This window comes from Etheostoma spectabile, chromosome 12, assembly GCF_008692095.1.
Source record: "Etheostoma spectabile isolate EspeVRDwgs_2016 chromosome 12, UIUC_Espe_1.0, whole genome shotgun sequence".
NCBI lineage: Eukaryota > Metazoa > Chordata > Actinopteri > Perciformes > Percidae > Etheostoma > Etheostoma spectabile.
In genome coordinates this window covers 24,914,142-24,941,805 of record NC_045744.1, presented here as the reverse complement: position 1 = coordinate 24,941,805, position 27,664 = coordinate 24,914,142, and the positions used below count along the sequence as shown (strand labels likewise).

The 27,664-nt window shown below is 40.0% G+C and overlaps 2 protein-coding genes across 3 annotated transcripts; one reads left to right on the top strand and one right to left on the bottom strand.

Moving 5' to 3' along the window:
* Window positions 1-744: 744 nt before the first annotated feature.
* On the bottom strand, window positions 745-6,522 carry LOC116699594 (uncharacterized). Of its 2 annotated transcripts, XM_032532261.1 has the most exons (4): window positions 6,446-6,522; window positions 5,502-5,590; window positions 1,945-3,764; window positions 745-1,523 (listed from the first exon to the last, which is right to left on the bottom strand). In XM_032532261.1, exon 3 carries the CDS (start codon window positions 3,606-3,608, stop codon window positions 1,947-1,949), a length of 1,662 nt encoding a protein of 553 aa, XP_032388152.1. In that variant the 5' UTR covers window positions 3,609-3,764; window positions 5,502-5,590; window positions 6,446-6,522; the 3' UTR covers window positions 745-1,523; window positions 1,945-1,946. The 2 variants fall into 2 exon arrangements, with proteins under 2 accessions (XP_032388152.1, XP_032388151.1); XM_032532260.1 differs by having other exon boundaries at window positions 745-3,764.
* A 623-nt stretch (window positions 6,523-7,145) lies between these two features.
* On the top strand, window positions 7,146-15,980 carry LOC116699591 (uncharacterized). Its single transcript, XM_032532257.1, is given in 6 exon segments — window positions 7,146-7,300; window positions 11,253-11,362; window positions 11,475-11,621; window positions 11,624-11,725; window positions 11,728-12,489; window positions 12,492-15,980. Coding segments are annotated over 5 exon segments (3,798 nt in total). The 5' UTR covers window positions 7,146-7,300; window positions 11,253-11,265; the 3' UTR covers window positions 15,182-15,980.
* The last annotated feature ends 11,684 nt before the right edge of the window (window positions 15,981-27,664 follow it).

Here is a 27,664-nt window from a genome sequence, read left to right as displayed (position 1 = left end):
AGACAGGGCTGTAGTACTCAAGTCTGGTCTAGGACTCGAGTCCGGACTCAAGACTGTTTTCTATGGTCTCGGACTTGTCTCGGACTCGCTAGTATCTGGACTCAGACTTGTCTCGGTCTCGGTCACTGGTCTTGCCAGATATGGCTTTTGGTCTGGACCGAGTCCAGGTGTCTTTATGATGTTGATAATAATATTGGAGGGAAAGTGAAACCCACAATGATTGTCTTGAGACTGTCATGCATGAGACCTTTATTCTGTCCTGGACTCGGTCTTGTCTTGAACTCGAACCTCTTTGGACTCTGTCTTGACTTGGACTCCACTAAGGTGGTCTTGACTACAGCCCTGCTACCAGAGGATGTCTTTTTCATTGTTATGAGTCAAGGGTGAGTGTTTGGGTTGGTACAGTATTTAGTACGTCTTGGGGAGTGTGAAGATTTGCTTTATTTAATATTCAGAAACAAAAATGTAATAACATTCATGGATAGTTACAAACAACACACTGGGTGTAAAGCACACTCATGTTGATTTAACTGTAAACATCAGAATTTTTCAATTTGTGATACTCCATTTTATGGAGTTGTTGTAACTTCCGGCTCTGACTAGCAGTCTAGCTCTAAAGATTTTAGAATATTTGAGGAAATGAAGATCAATGATTTGAAGTTGTTCCCAAAACTGAGGAAAGGTTGATTTGGTCGGTCCTAGAAGAGTTGACACATCAGGAGGCAGCTGAAACACTTAAAGCCCCATTTATACAACACACATTTTATTTGTTTGTCATTTAACATTGTCTCCATTATTCAGTAGGAGCCAGTTTATTACTACAGGACAATGATGTGCAATTCAATACACGTTTGTAAAAAAAAAAGAGCTATTTTTCAAATTTCAAAGAAACTGAAGAGCAGACAACAAATCTTTGTAACTTTAGAAGAAGTTAATATCCTTTTTTAAAACAGTGTTGGATACTGTAAACTAATTGCAGTGGAGACATATGTAAACATTTAAGAAATTATATAAATGATAATAAAATATAAAAAATGAACATCACATTTTCAGTGTTCAGGTTGTGGTCACACTAAAAGATGTATTGGCACACATTCATCTATGTGGTTGTTTTTGGGAAACAGCACATGCAGATATGGCATGAATACATTTGCAGGAATACGTTTTTACAAAAACACCAGATTTTATCTTAGACAAATTCATACTTTAGATTTCCTTAGTCAAATTACTTTTAATCTCAGGCTTAGTAACAAGACACATGTTCTGCTTCTGGTCTTGTGACTAAACTCAGATTTCACTCATTCAATAAGTATGTCAGTGTACTTTGGAAGAGTATTTGGCTTAATGTCTGGCTGAACAAGATCACATTTTACAACACACAAAAAATGTTAAACATTAAAATAACCCATGCATGTCCTTCAGTAGCTGTCTGATTAGAGCTCAGGTAACATGATCCCAAATGGAAAGTATACAGATAGCACAGCGCACAGTTTGGAGTGTCCTGTCACAGTATAAGCTTTTTTACGTTATTTAACCCCACTTTGTCATTGCAAACTCGTCATATACAGTATTGACATTTTCAGGAACTCTTGTCACTTTTAGCCTTCAAACTATGCTGCTTCACTAGGACTGCAATTTTAAACACAGTAGAAATTAAACCTTTTTGTGAGTTAAAGAAAGTTAAACCATTAGTTTGTGAGCACAATAAAACTCAAGGTCCCACGAGCCAGGGTAATCTCTTTTAAATTATATTGTCGTATCATGGTATTTTCTTGGAAATAGGCGTTAGAAAAAGTGTTGGTCCCGCCTGGGCTTTTGATCAGCATCACTCACTATCCTGCCTTGTCTGTTTTTATATACACGTCAGAATGGGTCTGGTCTTTGTTTTGATGGGATGTGTTCAGGTCTTGGTTTAGGTCTCGGTCGGCACATTGCCTGATTTCTCCCTAGGTTAAAGATTCCTGACGACGGAGGGGTGTCTCTCCTCTGGCTGCTTTAGCCAATAACTCTGCTTTATCTCTCATTTCTATCAAGGACTCAACACGTTGCTTCCAGCCTGGCTTGGCCTCAGCTTTCTCTCCCTCAATAAGCATGTCAATGTAGTCTGTGGTGGAGAGAGGATCTGGCTTCAGTGCTATCTCTTTAAGTCTGTTTAAGCACTGAGAAGACTTCTTCATCAGTGCCACCACTGTAGCCTGCACCTGATCATAGTCCTCCTTCAGCTTATCAACCAATTCCTCAACAGTCATTTTAGCCTTTGTGGCATTTTGGTACTTTTCTTTCAGCTCCTGCACTGTTCGTTTTTCCTGAACATCCTGATAGTCCCATCTGTACTTCTGATTGTAATGGACATTCCAATAACATTTATTTGGACACTGAGTACAGTATCCATTTGGTCCCATTGCACCACAATTTGCTTTATCTGCATCATTTGGTATTACACATTTTCTGTGACAGGTGAATTGGCACTGCTGACAGTTGGTGATGTAATTTCCAGATCCGGAAATATCTATTTGAACCGGCTTTTTGATGTTGACATAAAACTCAAAGTTCTCATTTCTGCTGATCTCTCCCTCGTGCTCTTTTAGTTGTTCAGTTGTCTCTTTTATCTCCTCAAGCTTGGCTAACCCAACCTTAACCTGCTTCTGCACATTCTCAACTGAATTCTCAAGCTGCTTTCTTTCTCTGAGGACGTCTTTTGTCATTTTTAAGCTTTTGGTTTCTATGATATTTAAAGCAACAAAGAACCTCTTCATGCTTTTTGTTCCCATGTTCCAAAACATCTGATCAAAGCCTCCTTCCTCTTCTTCATCCTCACTCATACTCCCTGCTGCAGATGATTTGTTGTCTGCAAACAACGCTGAGTTATTGAATTTGAAGTGAACCGGCAGTCCGTTTTTTGTTTTGGGACATGGGACACCTGAAGCATTAATGGCCTCTAGAACTGGTGGTTGCTGGCCGTCTGCAAATGTCACCAGAACCCGGATGTTTTCTGCCACATCTTTGCCAAAGATCGAGAGCACAGAATCAAACACGTATTTCTGTGATGGTGTGAGTCGTGCTAAAGCAGCCTGAGCTACGAAACACACAGCGTCAATTTCACTGACACCACAATCGGCAGAGAAGAGATTACGTAGCTGTTCTGTGATCATCTGGTCTCTTTGTATGCCTCTTGTATCTCCAAAGCCTGGAGTGTCAACGATGGTCAGTGAGCAATCTATTTCAAAGCCTTCCTGATAGTTGAGTTTGTACACAGTGACTTCAGAAGTCTGGCTTTCAGATTGGGATTTCAACTGACCCTCATCAACGAGTTTAAACCGATAGGAATCCTCCCATTTGACTCCCAGAATGTAATTGATGATCCCGTTGATGAGAGTTGACTTCCCGGCCCCAGTTGCTCCGAGAACCATTATGGTGCGATTAGTTTTAGGGTTAAGTTTTGACTCTTTACCAAAACTGAATCGCTTGCACCCATTGACATTGATTTCTTCTTTTTTCAGGGGAACTACATAAACAGGGAGGGGCCCTGTCTTGGGTTTTAGCAATGTGCTTTTTTCTTTACAAGCATCAGCAAGCCGTTTGGGGCTTTTTGAAAAAAGTGTCAACATTTTAAGGTGCTAAATTTACACTCAGGATGACCAAGACCAACCCTCTGAGGAGGAAGTAACTAGTTCTAATAATCAGAAAATCTTTAAGGCTCCAAGTCAGTGCAGTAAGGGGGTAGGTCTGTGTCTTCTGATCTGGAAGTTTACTCAGGTCCAAATCTGCAAAAGATGAAAAATAAAAGCACAGAATACAACTGGACACACAGATGACATGGGGGGTTCTACTGATCAGAACCTGGATGTGAATGTAGATCAATGTTGAGAAATGTTTTTGTTTTGTTTTGCCTATTGCTCCGAGAGCAACGTTGCATGCGAATGAAACATATAGTTTAAGCCTAATAAACTTCCCCCAACTTTAGGAGCAAGTATGAAGCGGTTATTGGAATATCATGCACTATGGATGATTCGGCCATTTTTATAGCTAGAACATTAGCTAGTAGTAGTGGAAAATGTCATTTCACTAAGATGTCACGTGGGTTAGACCACCGGACATCCAAATCTGTAACTCTGCAATGATTCGAAATAACAGGAAGAAATTTGGCTGATAGGAGGAGGTTAACATGCTCTGTGGTCTGATAGGAGGAGGGTAACATGCTCTATGGTCTGATAGGAGGAGGTTAACATGCTCTGTGGTCTGATAGGAGGAGGTTAACATGCTCTATGGTCTGATAGGAGGAGGTTAACATGCTCTGTTGTCTGATAGGAGGAGGGTAACATGCTCTGTGGTCTAAGTAGTCGGATAGAGAGGTTAACATGCTCTGTGGTCTGATAGGAGGAGGTTAACATGCTCTGTGGTTTGATAGCTGATGGAGGTTAACATGCTCTTGTCTGATAGGAGGAGGGTAACATGCTCTATGGTCTGATAGGAGGAGGTTAACATGCTCTATGGTCTGATAGGAGGAGGGTAACATGCTCTATGGTCTGATAGGAGGAGGGTAACATGCTCTATGGTCTGATAGGAGGAGGTTAACATGCTCTATGGTCTGATAGGAGGAGGTTAACATGCTCTATGTTTTCACCTGAGGAAGTCTACCATAATCGCACTCGGAGAAAACTGGAAGGTTTCATCTGCCCCGCGTTTCAATCGTCCCTGCTCTCCTCTGCTAATGTCAAGAAGCAATATTAATGGAAATTGTTAAAATTATGTTGTGGAATATTTTCCATTATAGCACGTTATGGGACTATCTGTAAGGTGAATTGACAAATTCAAGTCAGCAGTTAGTAACAGCTTAACACTTGCTTAACCCAAATATTTAGTACTGGACTGCATTTGTACTTGTAGGATATCTCTTCATAAAAAAGTAATTGTCTTTTAACACATGGGAGGTAAAGAATTTTAACATATACGGTTTTAAGGGGAAATAAACTCAGGTAAAGAGAATCTGCTAGAGGGCAGGTTAGACCGTTGAGCTTGTTGCCATAGGAACTGACTCTGAGTTTTGGGTTTCACAAAGACAGTTCAGCCAAACCCCAAAATCACCCAGCACTGAGTTTTCACTAAACCTGCTTTGTGAAATGGGGCGCACAGTATCACCTAGAAAGATAAAAGTTGCAGAAGGTATTTTTTTTTTTTTTTAGGTTTTAAGACAATATTTCTGCATGTATGTTGATACCATTATTTTTTTGTTTCTTTAAGCCTGCTGCTTGGATCTGTTTTGTTTTTCTTTTGTGAGTTGTGCAGAATATATGGAAGGCAATGTCATTTTAATATAAGAAAATGATCAACTCAGACCTTTTTCCTAGCAGAAATGTTGACTTAAAGCATGCACAGGTGTTAAAACTAACATTAACAATCACTCTGTTGCTCAGTTGTTACGGGGCAATTGGATCAAAAGAGCGACTCCGATTTGCTGCAGTGATTTTATTTTTATTTTACCCGTGTGATATGAAACTCACCTGTGGCAGCGATGAAAGCAGAGATGTTTCCTGTTTCCTGTACGGGACTCTCACACCATAGCCAGGGTTTCCATGGGCTCATAAAAAGTCTAAAAGTTCAAAATCAAAATTTTAGGCTTAAAAAGTCTTAAGGTCTTAAATGTTTAAAATTACTAAGTTATTTTAAAAGGGTCTTAATTTCCCTACATCTACGTAACACTACCTCCTCATCCTGTTAATGCTCATTGAAAGTTTTTTTCGTTCTGTAGTTCTTTTTATTCTGTAGTTCTTTCTTTTGCTCATCACTTCAGTCTAATTTTAAAACGTTTTATTAACTTTGCAGTAACTGTTATGTCTGTATTTATAATACACACATACACACTTATGCATATACACAATATATTTTACATAATATACTTTTGTCAGGTAGAAGTCTTGGATTTATTTTATTCATTAAGGTCTTAAAAAGGTCTTAAAGTCAGTTACATGATGGGCCACCACAGCGTGACGTGGGGTTGTGTTTCCCTAAAAGTTGAGTTGGTCTCAACTTTTCACCACAGCTGGGTCCTGCTATCTCCTTCGGAGTGTCCCCCCTATTGGGGGAACCAATACCAAAATTTGAACAACTCTATTTGAATACTGAATAACATCTGGCATCAGTGACTGCTACCCAAACATGTTGAAAATCATGTTTGCCCTCCTTCAATTACGATTATCTATATTTCATCAGTATGATGGTTACCATGCTTTTATCCAGTCATCATGGGCCAAAACCTTTTTTTAAAAATTTTTTTACAGCATGCAAAAAACAATTTCTGCAAAACTCAATCAGTGCATTTGTTATATACTTGTTCAAGATCGACTTATATAAACAAATCATTCTAATAATGAAATAAATTCATACAATTATTGTAGTACAACTAATACACTATCACAACAATAACAGATAAAAAGTGTGGACTTACAACTCAGTGGGTTCAGCAAGACGGCGCTCAGTTTATCTCAGGAAGAGAGCAGGAGTTCTGACTTTGTTCACTCTTCTGCTCACTTTTTATATTCAGCCAAAAGTCAGGCCCACTATCAACCCCCCCCACACACACAGAAAATGAGACCATTTCCCAGAAACACCTCCATAATACTGAAAGCAAAAGTATCTTCTGCATCTTTTCACTCAATGATATTAGACACATGCTTATAATTCATTTCAAAACCTAATACTAAAAATCAAAATGTAAAAATACTCAAAACTTAAAAATATGTAGTGAATTAGCACAAAGTCCTAGTTAAAGTTAATGCAATCCTTTGATTTAGCATTGCCAAGTTTAACTTTAAAGTAGTTTTTTATTTAGCAAAGTTGAGTTGGAAACAAAGTTCATAGTGAATGCATCTTTTGACATGGCTTCATTACTTAATCATTAAATAATCCACTTTAGGCATAACACATAAGCACGCATTTGAGATGTCTAAAGCTATCTGTGAATATATAATTAAATCAGTTAATCCTATCACCAGAGGTCTGGGATAAACAGGGACATAAACCGAATTCACAACAAGTCAGGCCATTTCCCAGAAACCCACTACCTAAACCTGAAAGTGAAAGAAAATCACTGCAGTGATTTTTTAATCATCAACAAGTTGATTAACAGGCACAGCTTTACCCTGCCCCCTCTCTACACTCTGCAGGCCTGCCATTTCTGGGAAATCAGCCTGATTCTCCTCTGTGCCGCCCCCTGTTAATAACAAAGCTCCGGGGAGTTTCTCTCAGACTATATAACGTCTGAAACTGAGCCGTGCCTCAGATGATCTCACACACCTTCACTGTAAGTACATCCCTTCTCTTTTGTTATTGTGCTGTTGCGTGCCCCAGTTCTGCTGGGGAGGACGAGTCCTGCAGTCTCTCATTGCTTAACCTGTGCCCGTGGATAGGTTTTTATATGGTGTAACAGTTTATGACGCATATTAAAACCGATGAGAGAGACTTTGTTCAGTTTTTATAGAATGGATTGTAACAGATTTACAAGTTTAGAAATCCACCTTTTGCTTTTTTAATAAAGCATTTGACTATTGATTGATAAAGGTTTGCAGAGTGTATTATGTGTAAGTATGTTAATATTGTTGATTAGTAAAATAATTACTAATAATCAACACAAAAGAAACACATGGTTGTTAAATGTCACTTTTTATAATGAAAAAATTCTAAAATAGATACCAAATACTAAAGAAATTACATGTTTAGTTAGTCATTGATTTTGCAAGATTTTTATGAGCTACGAAGGTTAGATGTTTATTAACCTTCAGACAATCATTGTTTTTAAACTTGATATCATACAAACTCCTGAAGGAATAATGCAGATTTTTTTTAAGTGGATGTTTGAGCTACTTCTCCATAGTCAGTGTATTAGCTTCAGTAGATGTATATGTGAGGAGTCCTCACATAGAAGCTTAGGCATGTACTGCTGTGCACTGGGGAAGCAGTGAAACACATTTTAGACCCCTAAAAACATCTATCAGTTGATGTACCGCTTTATTTTGTAGATATCAGTGTTGTTATGCCCACTCTGTCTCCCTATGCAAAGGTTCTTCATACTCTGGCTCATAAAGATTTCCTCTTCTCTCCACTGGGAACAGCATGTTGTCATTGATGTCACAATCACTCAATTTTGATTTTCTTGTAGTTGTTTAGGCCATAAACAGCCTGACCCAAACAGCTGTTCTGCGTTGTAATACAGTCACACTTATGCATTAGATGCGTAACAAAACAGATTTGGAGTTATTTATGAGTTCTCACTAAAATAATATGATAATGTTTTCTTGTCACAGCACAGCAGGATCATCAAAACATGTTAAAGTTCTGATTAAAAAAAAGTATAATAATACAAACCTAAGATATAAACAAAAACACTAACACTGGTGGACAGACAACGCAACGCCATCCCTAACTGGGACGTTGTAGAGCGTCCTCTGGTGGACAGACTATGAAACACCATCACTAACAGGGACGTTGTAGAGCGTCCTCTGGTGGACAGACTATGCAACGCCATCACTAACAGGGACGTTGTAGAGCGTCCTCTGGTGGACAGACTATGCAACGCCACCACTAACAGGGACGTTGTAGAGCGTCCTCTGGTGGACAGACTATGCAACGCCATCACTAACAGGGACGTTGTAGAGCGTCCTCTGGTGGACAGACTATGCAACGCCATCACTAACAGGGACGTTGTAGAGCGTCCTCTGGTGGACAGACAACGCAACGCCATCCCTAACTGGGACGTTGTAGAGCGTCCTTGGTGGACAGACTATGAAACACCATCACTAACAGGGACGTTGTAGAGCGTCCTCTGGTGGACAGACTATGCAACGCCATCACTAACAGGGACGTTGTAGAGCGTCCTCTGGTGGACAGACTATGCAACACCACCACTAACAGGGACGTTGTAGAGCGTCCTCTGGTGGACAGACTATGCAACGCCATCACTAACAGGGACGTTGTAGAGCGTCCTCTGGTGGACAGACTATGCAACGCCATCACTAACAGGGACGTTGTAGAGCGTCCTCTGGTGGACAGACTATGAAACACCATCACTAACAGGGACGTTGTAGAGCGTCCTCTGGTGGACAGACTATGCAACGCCATCACTAACAGGGACGTTGTAGAGCGTCCTCTGGTGGACAGACTATGCAACGCCATCACTAACAGGGACGTTGTAGAGCGTCCTCTGGTGGACAGACTATGCAACACCAATGCTCATAACATGGTTAACAGTTCGTGTTTATTTTTTAAATATTCATTTATCGGAATTATTTTTGTCATAAAGGATTCTGGTGAATGAATATTTAAAAATTATTTTATTTGGACCTAAGCACTGAATTGCAAGAAACCTATTGTTTTTGTAAGGATTACATTCTCTCTCATTTTTTAGGGTCTCAGCATACGGGAAAACTCACAAAACCTTGCATACATGTCAGCCCTATGAAAAAGGTTCTGTAGTGATTGGTCTCTAGCGTTGCCAGAGGGCTTCATAGTGCCCCTTAAGGTGTGCCCTGAATTCAAAAAAACTTCCCTTAGTGCACTTACAGACAGTACACTTCGCGCACTACGTACTGTCTTACATAGTGCGTAAATTTTGACAGAAGAGTCTTGTCTCAAATCGCGCACTTCCATGTGCACTTACCGGAAATGACGATCACGTTTCATCCCTTCTTCTTCTTCTTCTTCTTCTGTAAAATTGTGAATTTCACCAAGGGGAGAGCATTCCAGTGTGCTATTGTGTTTTGCAAAAAATAATCCTTGCTTTGTTTTTGATATTTAAAAAAAATGAATGTGTTTTTATTTGCTCCGTGTCACGCCAGGATGACGACTGCGACACCGCCGTCAAGTCACCCCCCCCCCCCCCCACTAGCTGAAAACAGTACACATAACTGTATTGTATAATATTCGTTCTTGTTAGTGCAGTCTTTTAAATTTATTAATTATACCTATACTTTGCAGTCCTCTCATATATATATATATATATATATATATATACTTGTTTCTGCTCTAAAAATAAGTAACATTAATATTCATTCATTCATAACGTTACTGTTCATTTTAATGCTCAACTGTTTCATGAGAAAATCTTTGTAGCCCAGAGATAAGACTGTTATAGTGAAGCATTAACCTTACAACTTACCTAATAGACAAAACATCATTACTATTTTTATATAAAGTTGTATTTTTGTTCTAAATGGTCTTCATACAGTGACAATACAACAGTGAAAGCAAAGACCTGATATTTAAATAGATTCCATTCCTTTATATTCATTATATGCTTGCTACAGTCATGCAACGTGTAATGCAAAAGATAACAAAGTTAAATACTTTTAATATTATTTTATTTTATAAATGTGTGGAAAGTGTCCATCGATCTACACTCAACTTTCTGGCCGTTTTGAGTACACCATCCGGGTACTTAAGTGCACTTAATTTGACCGTAATTCGACAATGTGAACGCACTGTGTACTAAAATAGTTAGTATTTAGTACAGAAGTGCGCGATTTGAGACACAGCCAATATTCATGTTGTTAGCTCAGGTAAATACTAGTAAACTTATCTAGGAATAGCATGAGGTTCTCCTTTTTTTCAGAAAAGCGCAGAAATTTTAAAATACATCAATATGGAAGTTTTTTAAGGAAGGGGAGCCGGTTGGGTCACACAGACAGACGCACACACACAGATAGTACTCAAGGAACTGCAGCAAAATAAATCTTTGGCTTTGCCGTGTCTGACTGCCGCGCAAATGCACTACCGCAAAGATTGGCCTCTGCTAGTACCCCAGTTCATCTCTGCTTGCAGCTTTATTTATTATTATTATTTTTTTAATCGGCCATTGTAAATGCCTATATTGATAGATTGGAAAAAGATTAATAGTCGCCTGCTGATATATCGGTCGGGCTCTATTATGCTATGAATGAAGTTCTACAGATTACAAAAAGTAGTGCCAAACAAAAGGGTTTTAAAATATGTTTAGTAGATGCCTCCATCTACAGCAGTGCATTGCTGCTTCTCCATATTGGGTCCAAACTACTTTAGCTACACTGACTGTGGAGAACTACCGCAATTACATTTCAAAAGATCCAAACTATCCCTTAAATTGGCATCCTAAAGTGTTCACCAAAAAGCAACATGTTCGATTTACTCTTGACTTCAGAATAACTTGTCTTTGTTAAAGAAATTATGCAAGATGTGAGAAAAGCTGATGAGCCGTAATCTAACATACTTTCTTTTTTTTCTAGTCTAGACTAATTGATGGCTGAAACCAGCAGAACGATAGAGGTGGCCGCGCTCGGCCGGCCATTCAGCCTCGGGATGCTGTACGACTGCCGCCAAGATTCACTCGTCCCTGGTAAGGATCCACATGTACAGACAGTAAATGGAAATGAATGACAAAACTCTAAACCAAGCTTATATCATGCACTAAAAGACAGTATAACTTCCTTTTAATTCTTTTCTGGCAGGCATGACACTGTGGGACTGTGATGACTTGGAAAAAAATACAGGAGAAAGACCACAACACAACAGTGAATTTGAGATAGTTGCTTCTGAATCAATTGAGGATAAATCCTCAGCGCTAACAGTTGAAGCCTCTCTAAAAGCAAGTTTTTTAGGGGACTGGTAGAGGTTGAAGGATCGGCCAAATACCTGAATGATCATAAGACATCCAAAAATCAGGCCAGAGTAACTCTGAAGTACAAAGCTACCACAAAGTTCCGGAACTGTCGATGAATCATCTTGGAAGAGACAAAGTGAAGCATCCGTATGTCTTTGACAAAGGATTAGCAACACATGTGGTCACAGGTATCCTTTATGGGGCCCAAGCCTTCTTTGTCTTTGACCGGGAGGTGTCTGAGAAGGAAGATCATCAAGACATTCAGGGCAACTTGAAGGTGATTATAAAGAAGATTCCCTGCTTTGCGATTGAGGGTGAAGGTTCGCTGAAAATGGAAGACAAGGACAAAGAACATGTTGACAAATTCTCCTGCAGATTCTTTGGAGACTTCTCCCTTCAGAAACCTCCTACAACCTTTCAGGATGCAGTAGAAGTCTACCAAAGCCTCCCAAAATTGTTGGGAGCCAACGGAGAAAACGCCGTACCAATGAAGGTCTGGCTGTTGCCCCTGACAAGTTTAGATTCTAATGCTGCCAAACTTGTCCGTCAGATAAGTATAAGATTAGTTCAAGAGTCACAGAATGTCCTGGAGGATGTCGGTGAGGTGGAAATGAGGTGCAATGATGCACTGAGGACCATCACTGCACAGCAGTTCCCACAGATTGGCAAAAAGATTAAAAGTTTTAAAGAAATGTCCTGTGAGTTCAAGCTAGAATTCCAACGAACCTTGGCAAAAAAACTACCGTCAATCCGAGGAGGAGGAGAAGAGGAGGCTGGGCTCGCAGAGATCCTGAAGAAGAGACATTCTTCTCCTTTCAACAGCAAAAACCTGCACGAGTGGATGGACTGTAGAGAGAGAGAAATCGCATGTTAAAGTCTTTCACCAACATGATGACCAACACCAAGATTGTCCCTTCTCCAAATGGTCTTCATGAGGAAATTCTTAGTGCTAAACATGCTGTGTGTTTTGTTTTCACCTCACTAGGAAGTGATGAACCGTACCTCTCAGCTTTATCAAACTACTTAAGGCAAACACCAGAAGACTCTCAAGGTGCACATACCCAAGATGTAGAGAAGGAACAATGGTACCTTTTAAAAAATGTAGCTGACTCATTGCGGAAGAAAGCAAAGCTCTTCAGTGACTTTGCAGAGGCCAACAAGGAGGACAAGACCATTAAGTTCCTGACAGTAGGTTCAACAAATGACTCACACAAAGGTTCAAGCATCTACCTTTATGAAGATGGCTTTTCTGTCAGTGAGAACTTTGAGCCGCCATCAAAGCCTGAAACAGTGGCAGTAAGTGCTATAAACCACAACAGTGTGACGCTGAAGATCTCTCCACCCAGATATGGAGCAGAGGACATCACCTCCTACTCTGTTGAGTACTGTGTCAGTGGAGAGGATGGATGGAAACAGAAGACAGCATCAAAAGCTGAAGAAGTCACAGTGAATGATCTGAGTCCTAACACAGAGTATATGTTCAGATGTAGAGCAGTGACCTCAGCAGGTGTTGGGCCAGCCAATGAGGTCCCTGGTTCCACTAAAACTTTACCTTGCAGCCCTCCTGGAAAACCTGAAGTTGAACCAAATTCAAGTGAGATATCAGTTAGCTGGGAGAAACCTGCTGGGCTTGGACAAGATGTCCACATTTTGAGCTACATTGTGGAGTTTGCCAAAACAAGCAATGGGATGAAAGAGGAAGATCTCCAATGGAACGACATGATGGCAGGAGCTGAAAAGGCGATCATATCAGGGCTTCAGTCAGGGACAGAATATGTTGTCAGGGTCAGATGTGATTGTGGTGTAGCAGGCAGAAGCAAAGAAAGCATCTCTGTTAATGTCCGCACAACAAAACGTGAATTTGCACGTCTTGCCGATTTTCTCAAACATATTAGCAAGAAAATAAATTCTGAATCTCCATCAGTTTACAAACTGCCTTTGGAAGAAGAAGATATGGATGTCGATGGATGCCGGAGGTATAACCTGGGCAAAGAAAGCATGAGACAAAATCGCACAATAATGCTTCTCGGAGCAACTGGGTCAGGAAAGTCCACTCTTATCAATGGAATGATCAACTACATCGTTGGTATAGAGTGGAAGGACGATTTCAGATTTCAATTAATCAAGGAGGATCAGACGAGATCCCAATCTGAAAGTCAGACATCTGAAGCCACAGTGTACAAAATCAACTACCAAGAGGGGTTTAAAGTCCCCTTCTCTCTGACCATTGTGGACACACCAGGGTTTGGGGACACAAGAGGAATAGGCAGAGACAGGGAGATCACAGAGCAAATCAGGAGGCTTTTTACCTCTGCTAATGGGGTAAGTGAGATTGACGCTGTGTGTTTTGTTACCCAGGCCTCTCTTGCACGGCTCACAGCAACGCAACGATATGTGTTTGACTCGGTGCTCTCCATTTTTGGCAAAGATGTGGCAGAGAACATTCAGATGCTGGTGACGTTTGCAGATGGCAAGCAGCCGCCGGTTCTGGAGGCTATAAGCGCCTCTGGGGTTCCATGTCCAAAAAATGATATAGGGCTTCCAGTTCACTTCAAGTTCAACAACTCTGCAGTGTTTGCAGATAACAGAAGCAGCAGTGACAGGGCCTGTGATGGGGAATCTGATGAGGATGATGCCAACTTTGACGAAATGTTTTGGAACATGGGTGCCAAAAGTATGGAGAGGTTCTTCACTGCTTTGAAAAAAATAACAACCAAAAGCTTGCTCATGACCCAAGAGGTTTTAAAAGAGCGAAAGCATCTTGAAACAGCAGTTGAAGGTTTGCAGCCGCAAGTTAAAGCTGGATTAGCAAAACTTGAAGAAATAAGGACAACCAAAGAAAAGATTAAAGAGCATGAAACAGCCATGATTTCAAATGAAAACTTTGAGATTGAGGTGGACGTGATTAAGCCGGTCAAAAAACAGCTCACAAAGAAAGGAGAGTACATTACCAACTGCCAGAAATGTTCAATAACATGCCACTATCCGTGTGCGATAGCAGACGACGACCAAAAACATGGCTGTGCATCAATGGATAGGACAGGGAAGTGCACTGTCTGCCCTGGAAAATGCATCTGGAATGTGCATTTCAACCAAACATACAGCTGGGAGTATGTTAAAGTAAAAGAGAAGCAGACACTGCTGGAGCTAAAAGACAAGTACAAAAAAGCTACACAAGAAAAGATGAGTGTTCAGGACTTGATTGAGAGGCAAGAGGAGGAGATTGTTCACCTTCAAGACATGATCGTGTCCCTCATGGATCAGTCGGCTCAGTCGATAACTCGTCTGCAAGAGATCGCCCTGAGGCCTAACCCTCTGACCACTCCAGAGTACATCGACATGCTGATTGAGGGAGAAAAGTCGGAGGCGAAAGAAGGTTACACGGCGCGAATTCAGTCTTTGGAGGCAATGAAGGAAAAGGCAAAAATCATCTCCAGAGTAGCTAAACGAGACAAACTCACAAAAACAGAAGAAGAATTGTCTGAAGAAAAACAGGAGAGAAAAGAAAAGAAAGGTTGGTTCAAGAGAGCTGCAAATTTCTTTGGATATTATTGAAAAACATGCTCCCTGCTCTCTGTACGGTGTCGACAGATTCATTGATTATATGATTTATGATTATAGTGGAAGCGTAGTTTTGGACCGTCCGCTCCGTGTACGTTACTCGTGCAACGCCGCCGACCCTTTTCTCTTTAGTTAAGCGAACTGATTTGAATTCTCGCTAACTTTTTGTTATTAAAAAGCTTTTTTGTTTTACTTTTTGCCAGATGGTGGCACTAGATTAAATACATTTTTTGTTCGGTTGTAAAGAATGAATTCATTGAATTCTCAAAATTTCGTGACAAAATTTTGTTTTTGATGGCTAAGAATTTAATAGGCCTGTTATAAGTCATGTCTACATAACCTAAATGTTGAAAATGTGAAAAATTATGCTTCTTTTCTGACACACCATTTAATAACCTAGATGCTAGAGCATTGATGTGATTAATTGTTGCCAATTTTTTCATAAACTATTAAGTACATTGAATATACTCTGATTATATAATAAGGAAGTATGATTAAATACATGGTTTTGGGGGTTTTGCGGTCACTGTAATTTTTTCTTTCTTTATAAGAGGTTCATAACAAAGACGATAATGCAATTGATGTTTATTTTTACACAATCAAATTGAAGCTTTGTATCTTTTAGTAGGTTAAAGCTGCTGTTTGTGACGTTCATCTTGTTCTAAATAAACATTGATTTACATATTTCATCTTTTAACATTTGTGCTTTATTTTAAGCCATTATGCATCTGGTGTAGGTTTCTTTAATAGTTATTTCTGGCCCAGTTGTACCTTAAATACTAGAAAAAACATTAAAAAATCATTGAAGTTATGTGATTGAGATGTGAAAATAAATTGATGTTGTTGAAATGTTTCGTTCTCTTTCTATTTCATCAACTAAATTTGTCTATTTATGGTCTTTCCATGAAGAGCAGGTCTAGAATGGGCTCATGTTGTCCTCACGTTGTCCTCATGTCTTCCTTCTCTTTCTATTTCATAAACTATATTTGTCTCTTTTTAGCTCCCCTCTACCCTAATCTTCTCATCTCATCCATTTTTAATCGGCTCACGCTGTTTTATTGCAGGTAATTTGGTATTTCCAGCTCAGGTATAAGTTTCCTATAAGTTAAAGTTTCACTAAGTAAAACTTCTTCTTCTCAGTTTTAATTTCCCCATCAGGGAGCAAACAATCTGTTTTATTAATAGACATTGTAGTCTTTTATTGACTCCTAGATTAGGCCAATGCGGTGGGATCAGGGGAGAATGTGCTTGGACGCGTGATTCAAACATTAGGTATAATTTCCTATAAATTAGGTTTATTGACCATAAATTCCAAAAATAATTGTAAAACTAAAGTAAATAAGTTAGTGTTACGTAGTGATGAAAACGTCAAACACTGAAAAAAAGCTTCAAAGAGAGACAAAAACATCTAAAAAGTTAAAAACATTGATTAAAAGCGTCAACAAAAGTGATGATTTTCATTTGACGGGAAGACAATACAAGGGTTAGATGAAGACAGCCTAGCGCACACAAAGCACAGAGGAAATGAAGCTACTGGGAAATGAATAACTCTTTAAGATGTTCATTAGGTTTCTCTCTCTTTTTAAATAATGTATATGAAGTAAATTAAACCCAATACAAAATATTGTGGACAGGTGAGGAAAGGGCTGCACCTTAACCCTGGTGTTGTCTTCACCTTCGGGACCCACTCGTGGTTTATTTGGGGTTTTAAAAACAATTTTGAGATGCAATTTTCCTTCATAATCTATTAACAAATATCGTCTTTATCTCCATTTCCAACAGCTGAGATAACATCTATGTTCAGGGAATGCATCAGTCTCTACTAGCACACTATTAAACATGGAAGTGGGGTTTTATCATAAGTTATAATTCATGTTAAAAATCCACTATGGAAACAACATAAGTGTCATATCCAGAATAATGTTCTGAGTCAGGAATACATGTTTATCACAGGAAATAAGGAAAGGACGCTGATTTCAGGTAGAAAACATGGAACTTGGACCATTTTTCTTCTTGTAAAAATTTGAAATGGGTCAATTTGACCTGAATATCACACAAGGGTTATATATTCTAAAACTAAATAATTTTACTAAATATTTGCTATTATAACTCCTAATATCCTCCATCCATGGAAAGCTTAAATGTTGTGTTTGTGGTCATTGTGTGCCATCTAGTGTATGAAGAGGGTAACTGTTCATATGCAGTAGCTGCATTATCAGAATCATTTGGGCGATTTGTCTCATATTTACAACCTTCCAACAAGGTGTGGAGCTGCGTGTCTTCTTCCATCTTCATGTGCTCTTAGGTCCTTCAGGGTAATAACCCTTAGAACAACTGTCCAGTTGTATTTACCTTCACTAAAGAGCTCGTTTTGCCGCTGATAGACTCAGATTAATATTCTACGTGTCTGACAACATTATGGAAAGGGTTTCTAACGAGGTCGACTTTTCTGTTAGAGTTAAATACTTTTTTTAAACATTAAAACATCCGCAAAACCCAAAACATGAAGAACACTTGAAGTGTCCCAATCTGCCAGTAAAGGGTTACCAGGTAAATGTATTTTTAAAGAAGTCATCCATCCCGTTTTATTTTCTTCTTCTATATAGAGCTCTTGAGTCCCATATGAGGAGCTAAGACTTTTGGGTCATAATTAAAAATTAAGCAGAAGGTAAATGTTTAGAAAGTGTCCGTCACCTTCCATTATTATAATTATTATTATTATTATTATTTATTTATTAATGTATACATTGGAGGAACTGACAGATTACATTTCACTGAATCTTCATTTTAAATTTCACGTGACAAAGAAAACATTACATGCACATTATACATATATAATATGTTGTATCCTTGAACCTTCTTTTCATCTGTACTGGTTCTAAGTTGGGTTCCTTAAAATGCTGCGATGATATTAAAGGGTGACTACTGTTACATTACATTACATAACAGTTGAATGAAACACCTGCAGAACTATTGACATTCCCATCAGTAACCCTGTATTTTGTTTCCTGATAATAGTTTTAATTTTAGTTAACACGCTAAAATATTAGCATTGTCATTGTGAGCAAGTTAGCATGGTGAGGCTAGCAATTAGCTCCAAAACGTCTCAGAAACATGTTTCTGAGAAATCAGCCGGCTTTCTTACACCTCCGTCTCGCAATGATTAAATATCAGGTGGAGTTTGTCCCTCAGAGACAAAGATAAAGACCGAAACCCCAGACCAGCCTCAGAGGAGCCCACACCTTTCTCATGTAAGTACCCTCATGCTTATTCAACATAAGGAGGCTGCAGGTTGACTAATTCTTTAAATTACTTGGTAATGTCATCCATCTTAAGTTCTTTGAACACAGTTAGAATTTGTTTCTTTTTGTTGAATTATCTTGAATCACAGTGTGCTCTTATTTTTTCAAGTAAAGGAAAAATAAGTGGAGGGAAAACCATGATCAGCACTCATTTAGATGTGTGTGTTTCATGTTTCCATGTAGGCGTATTCACATTAAGCGCCTCTTCTTTATTGGGTTTTATTATGTGGTGTTGGCTGGGATGTCCAGGGTTAGCAGAGTGGAGCGGGGGGGGGGGGGGGGGGGGGGGGGGGTACTAAACGTTCACTTTTAAGCTCAGCTCACAATCGTAGGAATAGCCAATCGCTGTTGACCCCTGGGACTGACGGGAACAACGATCTCTGACGTTGGTCCGGTACTGAGCGAGATCGCTGCAGTCAACAGCGGAGAAACAAGCTGCAACGTGAGTTAACCCTCATGTTGTCCTTGGGTGAAATTTGACCCATTTTTAGTATAAAAAAACAAAAAACAAAATGGGCCGTCGAAATAAGCTTTGGAACAAAAAAAAACTCAAACTTCAAAAAACTTTGGGGAAAACCACCCACAACATTGAAAAAGCGATATGTTGAAAAATGTGACCAAAACGTCTTTTCACGGTTGACGGGAAGACAACACAAGGGTTAATAGGACAGTTGTCCAGTTTGTATTTACCTTCACTAACGTGCTCGAGTGTCTGATAACATTACGGAAAGGTTTTATAAGGAGGTCGACCTTTCTGCTAACTAGTTAAATACTTTTTAAATACATTAAAACAGCCGTGAAACCCACCAGACTCCATGTAAATAAATGTAAAAGTAATGTTAGCATCGTAAAATACACTTCATTCAAAGTTGAAAGAAAACTTAACTTAACCCTTGTGTTGTCTTCCTGTCAACCATTAAAAAAATGTTTTTTCAACAGTATCGCTTTCTCCCAGATTTGTCACTTTCTCAGTGGGTGAGTTTTTAGATATTTTTAATGTTGTAATGGCCCTTTTTTCAACATGAGGGTTAAACTATGAAACACCGTTTTGGGTCGTCTCTTCACTCCTCCAACCATCACAACTTTAGTTTTGGTTGAAATATGCACGTAGTTTAGAGATTTACATGTGAAAATATGTTGGCTCTATCCATAATAAAAGTAATGTAACATTAAATGGAGTCTGGTGGGTTAGAGATAGCGACTTCAGAGCCGTTTCTGGTTAAACAGAAAGGTCTGAATGAGGTTTTACAGGTCTATCTCTCTAGGGATCCTTTCAATAACGGTGTCAGACACTTGACTTGAGTGATAATCTGAGCCTGTCAGCCAGAAAACGACAACTTTTGTGAAGGTAAATACATGCTGACGATTGCCCAATAACTTCCACTAGAGCTTGTGTCGCCATGCCGACTGCAGTGATCTCGCTTAAAATTGGACCAATGTCAAAGATCGTTGTTCCCATAAGTCATGTAGACACTGAAAGGTTGGACCAGGTTGGACTAAAACGGTAGTTACCCTTTTAATATCATGACAGCATTTTAAGAAACCCAACTTGGAACCAGTACCGATGACAAGAAGGTTCAAGAATACAAGAAGTAATTATATCTCTATAATCTGCTTGAAATGTTTTCTAATCATGTGACCAACGGGGCCAGAAAGAGTCGGTGCCTGTCTCAGATTTATAACCCCCATAACCCTCTTATCTCTGTTCCTGCAGACAGTATTCCTTATCTAGTTACTTATTAAAGGTTATTACCCTGAAGGACCTAAGAGCACATGAAGATGGAAGAAGACATGCAGCTCCACACCTTGTTCCAAGGCTGGAGATGAGAGATAAATCGCCCAAATGATTCTGATAATGCAGCTACTGCATATGATCAGTTACCCTCTTCATACACTAGATGGCGGTATAGGCTACAAACAGGGTCAGTTCTGGCCCTCTGAAGCACCACAATGCTGAAAATAAAAGAAAAATGACCACAAAGACACATAATGGAAGGAGTAGGAGACGTTTTACAAGTTCATCAAGGGCCTTGTCTCATAATTGTTCCATGGCTGGAGGATATTTGGAGTTATAATAGCAGATATTTATCATTAATATTATTTAGTTTTAGAATATTTAAAGTTGTTTACTTGGCAATTTTTTGGTTTTAGTCCCAAAATGTTCCCCATTTGGAGTATATTAAACCTGCAGCTGTCAGTGTTGTGACCACAGACCGTATAAGGTTGGGCCTTGTTACAGTTGCCGAGCTATGATTGGATAATAATGTTTGTGGGAGGGGTTTAGCGAATGGTTATATAAAGTAAATAAATAGTGGGCTGGTGTTGAATTATTTGTGATAAAATCATTTTATATACAGTATGCTGGACTTTAAATACACAACCTTCTCATGTACAGTATATTTTTCCCCCCCAATTATTACAACTAAATTTAAAAAGGTGGAAACTGTTCTCTGCTTCACGCCACACTTGATGTTCACTAAGCCCCTCCCACAAACATTATTATCCAATCATAGCTCGGCAACTGTAACAAGTCCCAACCTTATACAGGCTGTGGTTACCACACTTCCCAAACCAGGGGCACGTTTGGAAACTTTTTAAATTGGGAAAGATTTTACAACTCAAAAGTTAAAGTCCAGGTTCTCAGCAAAAACAAACCATGCACAATTACTGTTTATTCATGAAATCAATGATTGCATCAATGAAATGAATAAATATTTATTTAAATTTCATTTTTTAGTTGTATTGGGTCTTGTTGGTAGGGGACTATGGTAAGGGGAGCACCGGGGGGGTCCATGTCACCCCTACACCTGCTCCATGTCCTCCTGCTGAGATGGTGTCATGGTGCTGTAGTAAGAACTACTAGCGTTCTACCTTAGTACTGGATGCTGTTAGAGTTTAGGCTAACGTTAGCAGTACCCTCAGCCACAATTACGTTATGTGCCAAACACATCGGTTAATACTGAAACTAACAGCCTTTTCTCTTTGTCAATCAGTAGGATCCCTTCCGCTTCGGTTTAAATCAACGGATAATGTGAATATGAGATATGGAATCAAAGGATAATGTTAATCAGCGGATCATGTGAATCAGAGTCCATTGTTGTGACCTTCCTCTTCAACTACAGAAACAACTTCTTCCTGCACAAAATGTCTAAAACCAAACATTTAAAACAGGTGAGCTTTCGGGATTAATCAGCAATAACTTCATTAACAGGATTAATACTTACAGGAATAATACAGGAAAAATACTTGTTGCTGCTAGTTATTGTGAGCATTTAGTATTAACAGTAATAATAATTAAAGCTGCAAGCTTAGAAAGGCCCTCGCATCTCCTTGCCTGCCGGGTTTACAGGCGTATGCCACACCTTACGACCGTGCATTTGTGTGACACTCAGACACTGAAAATTGTGAATGAAAAGGGAACTCTGCTAAGTTCAATGATACCTCACACAATAGTGTACAAGAAAAGGGGCATTAGTGATTAAAGTGGGCGGGTTAAGCATAGGGGCCGGGGCAAACATCACGATTAAACAATAATCTTTGCTGAGTTCAGTGACACCCCACACGAGTTACCTTAAACGGCACAAGTTTATAATAGAAATCGTAAGTTTCTTTGTTGAACATGTGGCACAATGGGAATTAAAGAGGGGGTGTGCATTCATTAGCGTTTCCTTTTTTATTTCTTGTGTATAGAAGCTATTATGACATGGTACCTGTACAGTACATTTAAACTGGACCTTTTTTTTGAATTGGCGCAGGGTTTTGTTCGGTTGCTGTGAATATTTAAGGTGGTTGGAATTATAAGAGAGTGAATCACAAGCGTTGTCAAACTTCCAGTTCAAATGAGCGATGGACTCTAAAGCCAACAAGACGATGGAGTGGCGGCACTCGGTCGGCCGTTGTTGGATGTGTACGACTGCCGCGAAGACTCACTGTCCCCGGTGAATACTTAATGCAAAACATCACAACCACACATTAAACACAACAAACCCAGAACTGAAGTAGTTGTGCAGCTCTCATTCTTCCCTCTCTGTCACACAGGCAGTGCATGAGCAGAACAGCCAATATCAACGCTCTTTCTTTCTGAAATGACCTGTGATTGGTCAAAGTCTCCCACTAGATTTTGTAAAGGCTAAAAACAGAGCCAAGAGGAGGTGCTGAAAGTCTAGTTTTCTCTCAGACAACTTGAATTACAAATGAGAAATGATGGTCAAATCTTTGCTCAAAAATGCCAAAAATAAAACGTCTACCAAAGCTTTAAGTATTTAAAGGCATATTTAGCAACGTTTTCATCTCAGATCTTTTGATCATTTTAGCAGATCATTCTGTCTTTTAGGATGTAACAACCCGTTCTTCTGTCTGGCCGGTTCTGAAAGCTTAACTTCATTTTTTTGTTTTTTGCAGGAATGACACTGTGGGACCGCGGTGACCTGATGAGTCATATTGGAGAAAGACCACAAAACTACAACGATTTTGAGATAGTTGCATCTGAATCATTTGCAGATAAATCTTCAGCACTAAATGTTGAAGCATCGCTGAAGGCCAGTTTTTTAGGTGGACTGGTAGAAGTTGGAGGATCGGCCAAGTACCTGAATGACAGTAAGACTTCCAAAAATCAGGCCAGAGTAACTCTGAAATACAAAGCTACCACAAAGGTCAAGGAACTGTCGATGGATCATCTTGGAAGAGGCAATATGAAGAAGCATCAGTATGTCTTTGATCAAGGGTTAGCAACACATGTAGTCACAGCTATTCTTTATGGGGCACAAGCCTTCTTTGTCTTTGACCGGGAGGTGTCTGAGAAGGAAGATCATCAAGACATTCAGGGCAACTTGAAGGTGATGATCAAGAAGATACCCAGCTTTGCGATTGAGGGTGAAGGTTCGCTGAAAATGGAAGACAAGGACAAAGAATATGTTGACAAATTCTCCTGCAGATTCTTTGGAGACTTCTCCCTTCAGAAACCTCCTACACCTTCAGGATGCAGTAGAAGTCTACCAAGCCTCCCAAATTGTTGGGAGCCAACGGAGAAACGCCGTACCAATGAAGGTCTGGCTGTTGCCCCTGACAAGTTTAGATTCTAATGCTGCCAAACTTGTCCGTCAGATAAGTATAAGATTAGTTCAAGAGTCACAGAGTGTCCTGGAGGACTTCAGTGAACTGGAAATGAGGTGCAATGATGCACTGAGGACCACCACTGCACAGCAGTTCCCACAGATTGGCAACAAGATTAAAACATTTAGAGAAATGTGCTCGGAGTTCAAGCTGGAATTCCAACGAATCTTGGCAAAGAAACTTCCATCAATCCGAGGAGGAGGAGAAGAGGAGGCGGGGCTCGCAGAGATCCTGAAGAAGAGACATTCTTCTCCTTTCAACAGCAAAAACCTGCACGAGTGGATGGACTGTAGAGAGAGAGAAATCTACACCTTACTGACTTTCACCAACATGATGAAAAACACCAAGATCGTCTCATCTCAAACAGACATGTACAAAGAAAGTCTCAGTGCTAAACATGCTGTGTGCTTTGTCTTCACCTCACTAGGAAGTGATGAACCGTACCTCTCAGCTTTATCAAACTACTTAAAACAAACACCAGACAAACCTCAGCATGCTCATACTTATGATGTAGAGAAGGAACAATGGTACGCCTCAAAAGAAGTAGCAAAGGAAATGAGGCACAAAGCAAAGCTCTTCAGTGACTTTGCAGAGGCCAACAAGGAGAACAAGACCATTAAGTTCCTGACAGTAGGTTCAACAAATGAGACACACAAAGGTTCAAGCATCTACCTTTATGAAGATGGCTTTTCTGTCAGTGAGAACTTTGAGCCGCCATCAAAGCCTGAAACAGTGGCAGTAAGTGATATAAACCACAACAGTGTGACGCTGAAGATCTCTCCACCCAGATTTGGAGCAGAGGACATCACCTCCTACTCTGTGGAGTACTGTGTCAGTGGAGAGGATGGATGGAAACAGAAGACAGCATCAAAAGCTGAAGAAGTCACAGTGAACGATCTGAGTCCTAACACAGAGTATATGTTCAGATGTAGAGCAGTGACCTCAGTAGGTGTTGGGCCAGCCAATGAGGTCCCAGGTTCCACTAAAACTTTACCTTGCGGCCCTCCTGGAAAACCTCTAGTCGAACCAAACTCAAGAGAGATATCAGTTAGCTGGGAGAAACCTGCTGGGCTTGGACAAGATGTCCACATTTTGAGCTACATCGTGGAGTTCGCCAAAACAGACGATGAGATGAAAGAGGAAGATCTCCAATGGAATGAATTGATGGCAGGAACTGAAAAGGCGATCATATCAGGGCTTCAGTCAGAGACAGAGTATGTTGTCAGGGTCAGATGTGATTGGGGTGAAGCTGGCAGAAGCAAAGAAAGCATCTCTGTTAATGTCCGCACAACAAAGTTCACGCTAACAGAATCCCTCAAAAGTACAAGCGAAAAGATGAATTCTGATTCACCCTCAGTTTACAAACTGACTCTGACAGAAGAAGACATGAACATCGGTGGATGCCGAAGATTCAGTTTTGGCAAAGAAAGCACGAGGCAGAATCGCACTATAATGCTTTTTGGGGTGACCAGATCAGGAAAGTCCACTCTGATCAATGCAATGATCAACTACATAGTTGGTGTAGAGTGGAAGGACACTTTCAGATTCAGATTAGTTGACGAAGATCAGTCGAGATCACAAGCTGAAGGTCAGACCTCTGAAGTCACTGTGTACAAAATCAACCACCAGGAGGGTTTTAAAATCAACTACTCACTGACCGTTGTTGACACTCCAGGCTTTGGAGATACAGGAGGTATAGAAAGAGACGAGGAGATCATCGGACATCTGCGCAATCTCTTCTCTGCTGAGTGTTTCAGTGAAATTGACGCTGTGTGTTTCGTAGCTCCGTCTGCTTTACAACTCACACTATCACATAATCATGTGTTTGATTCTGTGCTGTCAATCTTTGGCAAAGATGTGGCTGAAAACATCCAGGTTCTGGTGACATTTGCAGACTGCCAGCAACCACCAGTTCTAGAGGCCATCAATGCTTCAGGTGTCCCATGTCCTAAAACAGAAGACGGGCTTCCGGTTCACTTCAAATTCAATAATTCAGCGTTGTTTGCAGACAACAAATCATCTGCAGCAGAGAGTGGGGAGGATGAAGAAGGAAGCTTTGATCAGATGTTTTGGAAGATGGGAACAAAAAGCATGAAGAGGTTCTTTGTTGCTTTAAATAGCATAGAAACCAAAAGCTTGCAAATGACAAAAGATTTCCTCAGAGAAAGAAAGTTAAAGTATTTAACTAATGGGTTCATTCCTGGGACACTTGGTTTCTATAATGCCGCGTTGGGATGTATCGTACATCCAGCTGAAGGTGCATTGAAGTTCTGAAAAACAAACTTGTACAAGATCTATAAGAAAAGTACAAAATGCCACAAAGGCTAAAATAACTTTTGTGGAATTGTTTAATGAGATGAAGGTAGACTATGATCATGTGCAGGCTAAGGTGATGAAACTGATGGTGAGGTCTTAGAAGCACTTAAAGAGACTGAATCCAAATCCTCGCTCCACCACAGACTACATTGACATGCTTATTGAGGAAGAGAAATCTAAGGCCAAGCCAGGCTGGAAGCAACGTGTTGAGTCCTTGATAAATATGAGAGATAAAGCAGAGTTATTGGCTAAAGCAGCCAGAGGAGAGAGACTCCTCACGAGTTCTCTGAACTGACTGCCATCGTTGAAATCAAGTGAAACCATAACATCCTGCTCACCAGACGCAAAGACCTCGGTATCGAAGGTACTGCATTCAGCTGGCTCAGCTCCCACCTCTTCAACAGATCCCACTTCATCTCTCTCCATAACCACACATCTGCCACAGCCACAGTCACTCAAGGTGTTCCCCAGGGCTCAGTACTCGGCCCACTGCTATTCATCATCTACATCCTCCCTCTCGGTCTGATACTCCGCCACTTCAACCTGGACTTCCACTGCTGCGTCGACGACATCCAGATCTACCGCAGCACCAAATCCCCCCACCATCCTCCCCTCTACCACATCAACTCCTGTCTGTCAGCTATTAAAACCTGGAAGCAACACAACCATCAAACTCAACAGGGATAAAACAGAATTCCTCCTCCTATGCTTCAAATCTACACAGAATCAAAAACCCCACTCTCCCCAGGCCCGCAACCTCAAGTCAAGTTTGTGTTCTACCTTTACATTATATAAATGTTAAATAATAAGTCATAAATGTTGTTCTTTCCTACTGAATCCTAAAGAAACTCTAAATCGCATTCAACTGTTTCTGTAAAAATACAAATTCAAATATAAGGAGGTTCAGATAAAGATGTGTGTGTATACATATATATGGATATATTTTCTTTGCACCCAGTTTAATTTGTTCACATTTTTACACTGGGTTATCAGCTTTCCGCTCATTTTAACATGTTTACCTGCTATTAAATTAGACATTAAGTTAATTTACTTGGAGATTTTAAAACATGAAGACAGATCATTTAAATGCCTCCTGATGTATATTTACTCCATGTTATTGTCCTGTGGGGTAATACGACGGCTGCCACTGAAAGATGGAGAAATTATTTAATAATAAACAATAACTAAACGTTAATTTGCCTCGAGTGTCTCCTGTCCACTGGTGTGACCTTCTTTACTTTCTGCAGCTCTGTTTTCTCTTCCAGGACCTTCCAGGTCCGACAGCAGCGCTGCAGAGTCACTGACCCTAGTCCTTCTCTTAGTGCTGTACTACACTTTAAAAGGTACTTTTACATTTATGCTACTTTATACTGCTACTTGGACTCATTTCAGAGGGAACTGTTGTGTTTTTCACTCCACTAGATTTATCTGACAGCGACAGTTTCATGCTAATGTCTCTTATAATTACTAAAAAGACCAATAGAGACATAAAAGAAGACTCACTGGGAACTGTTTTTTTTAACCCTCGTGTCGTCTTCCCGTCAAAACTGAAAATCAACACTTTTGTTAAAGCTGTGTATCGATGTTTTTAACTTTATGTTTTTGTCGCCCCTCAGGGAGACCGATAAAAGTACTTTGACTTTGTAGTATGAATATTGACTTAAAATGACAGTTTTGAATTCAGGACAAGTTAAGACACCTGATACATTGTTGACTGTCCAGAGGAACCAAAGAGAGACGGCAGAGC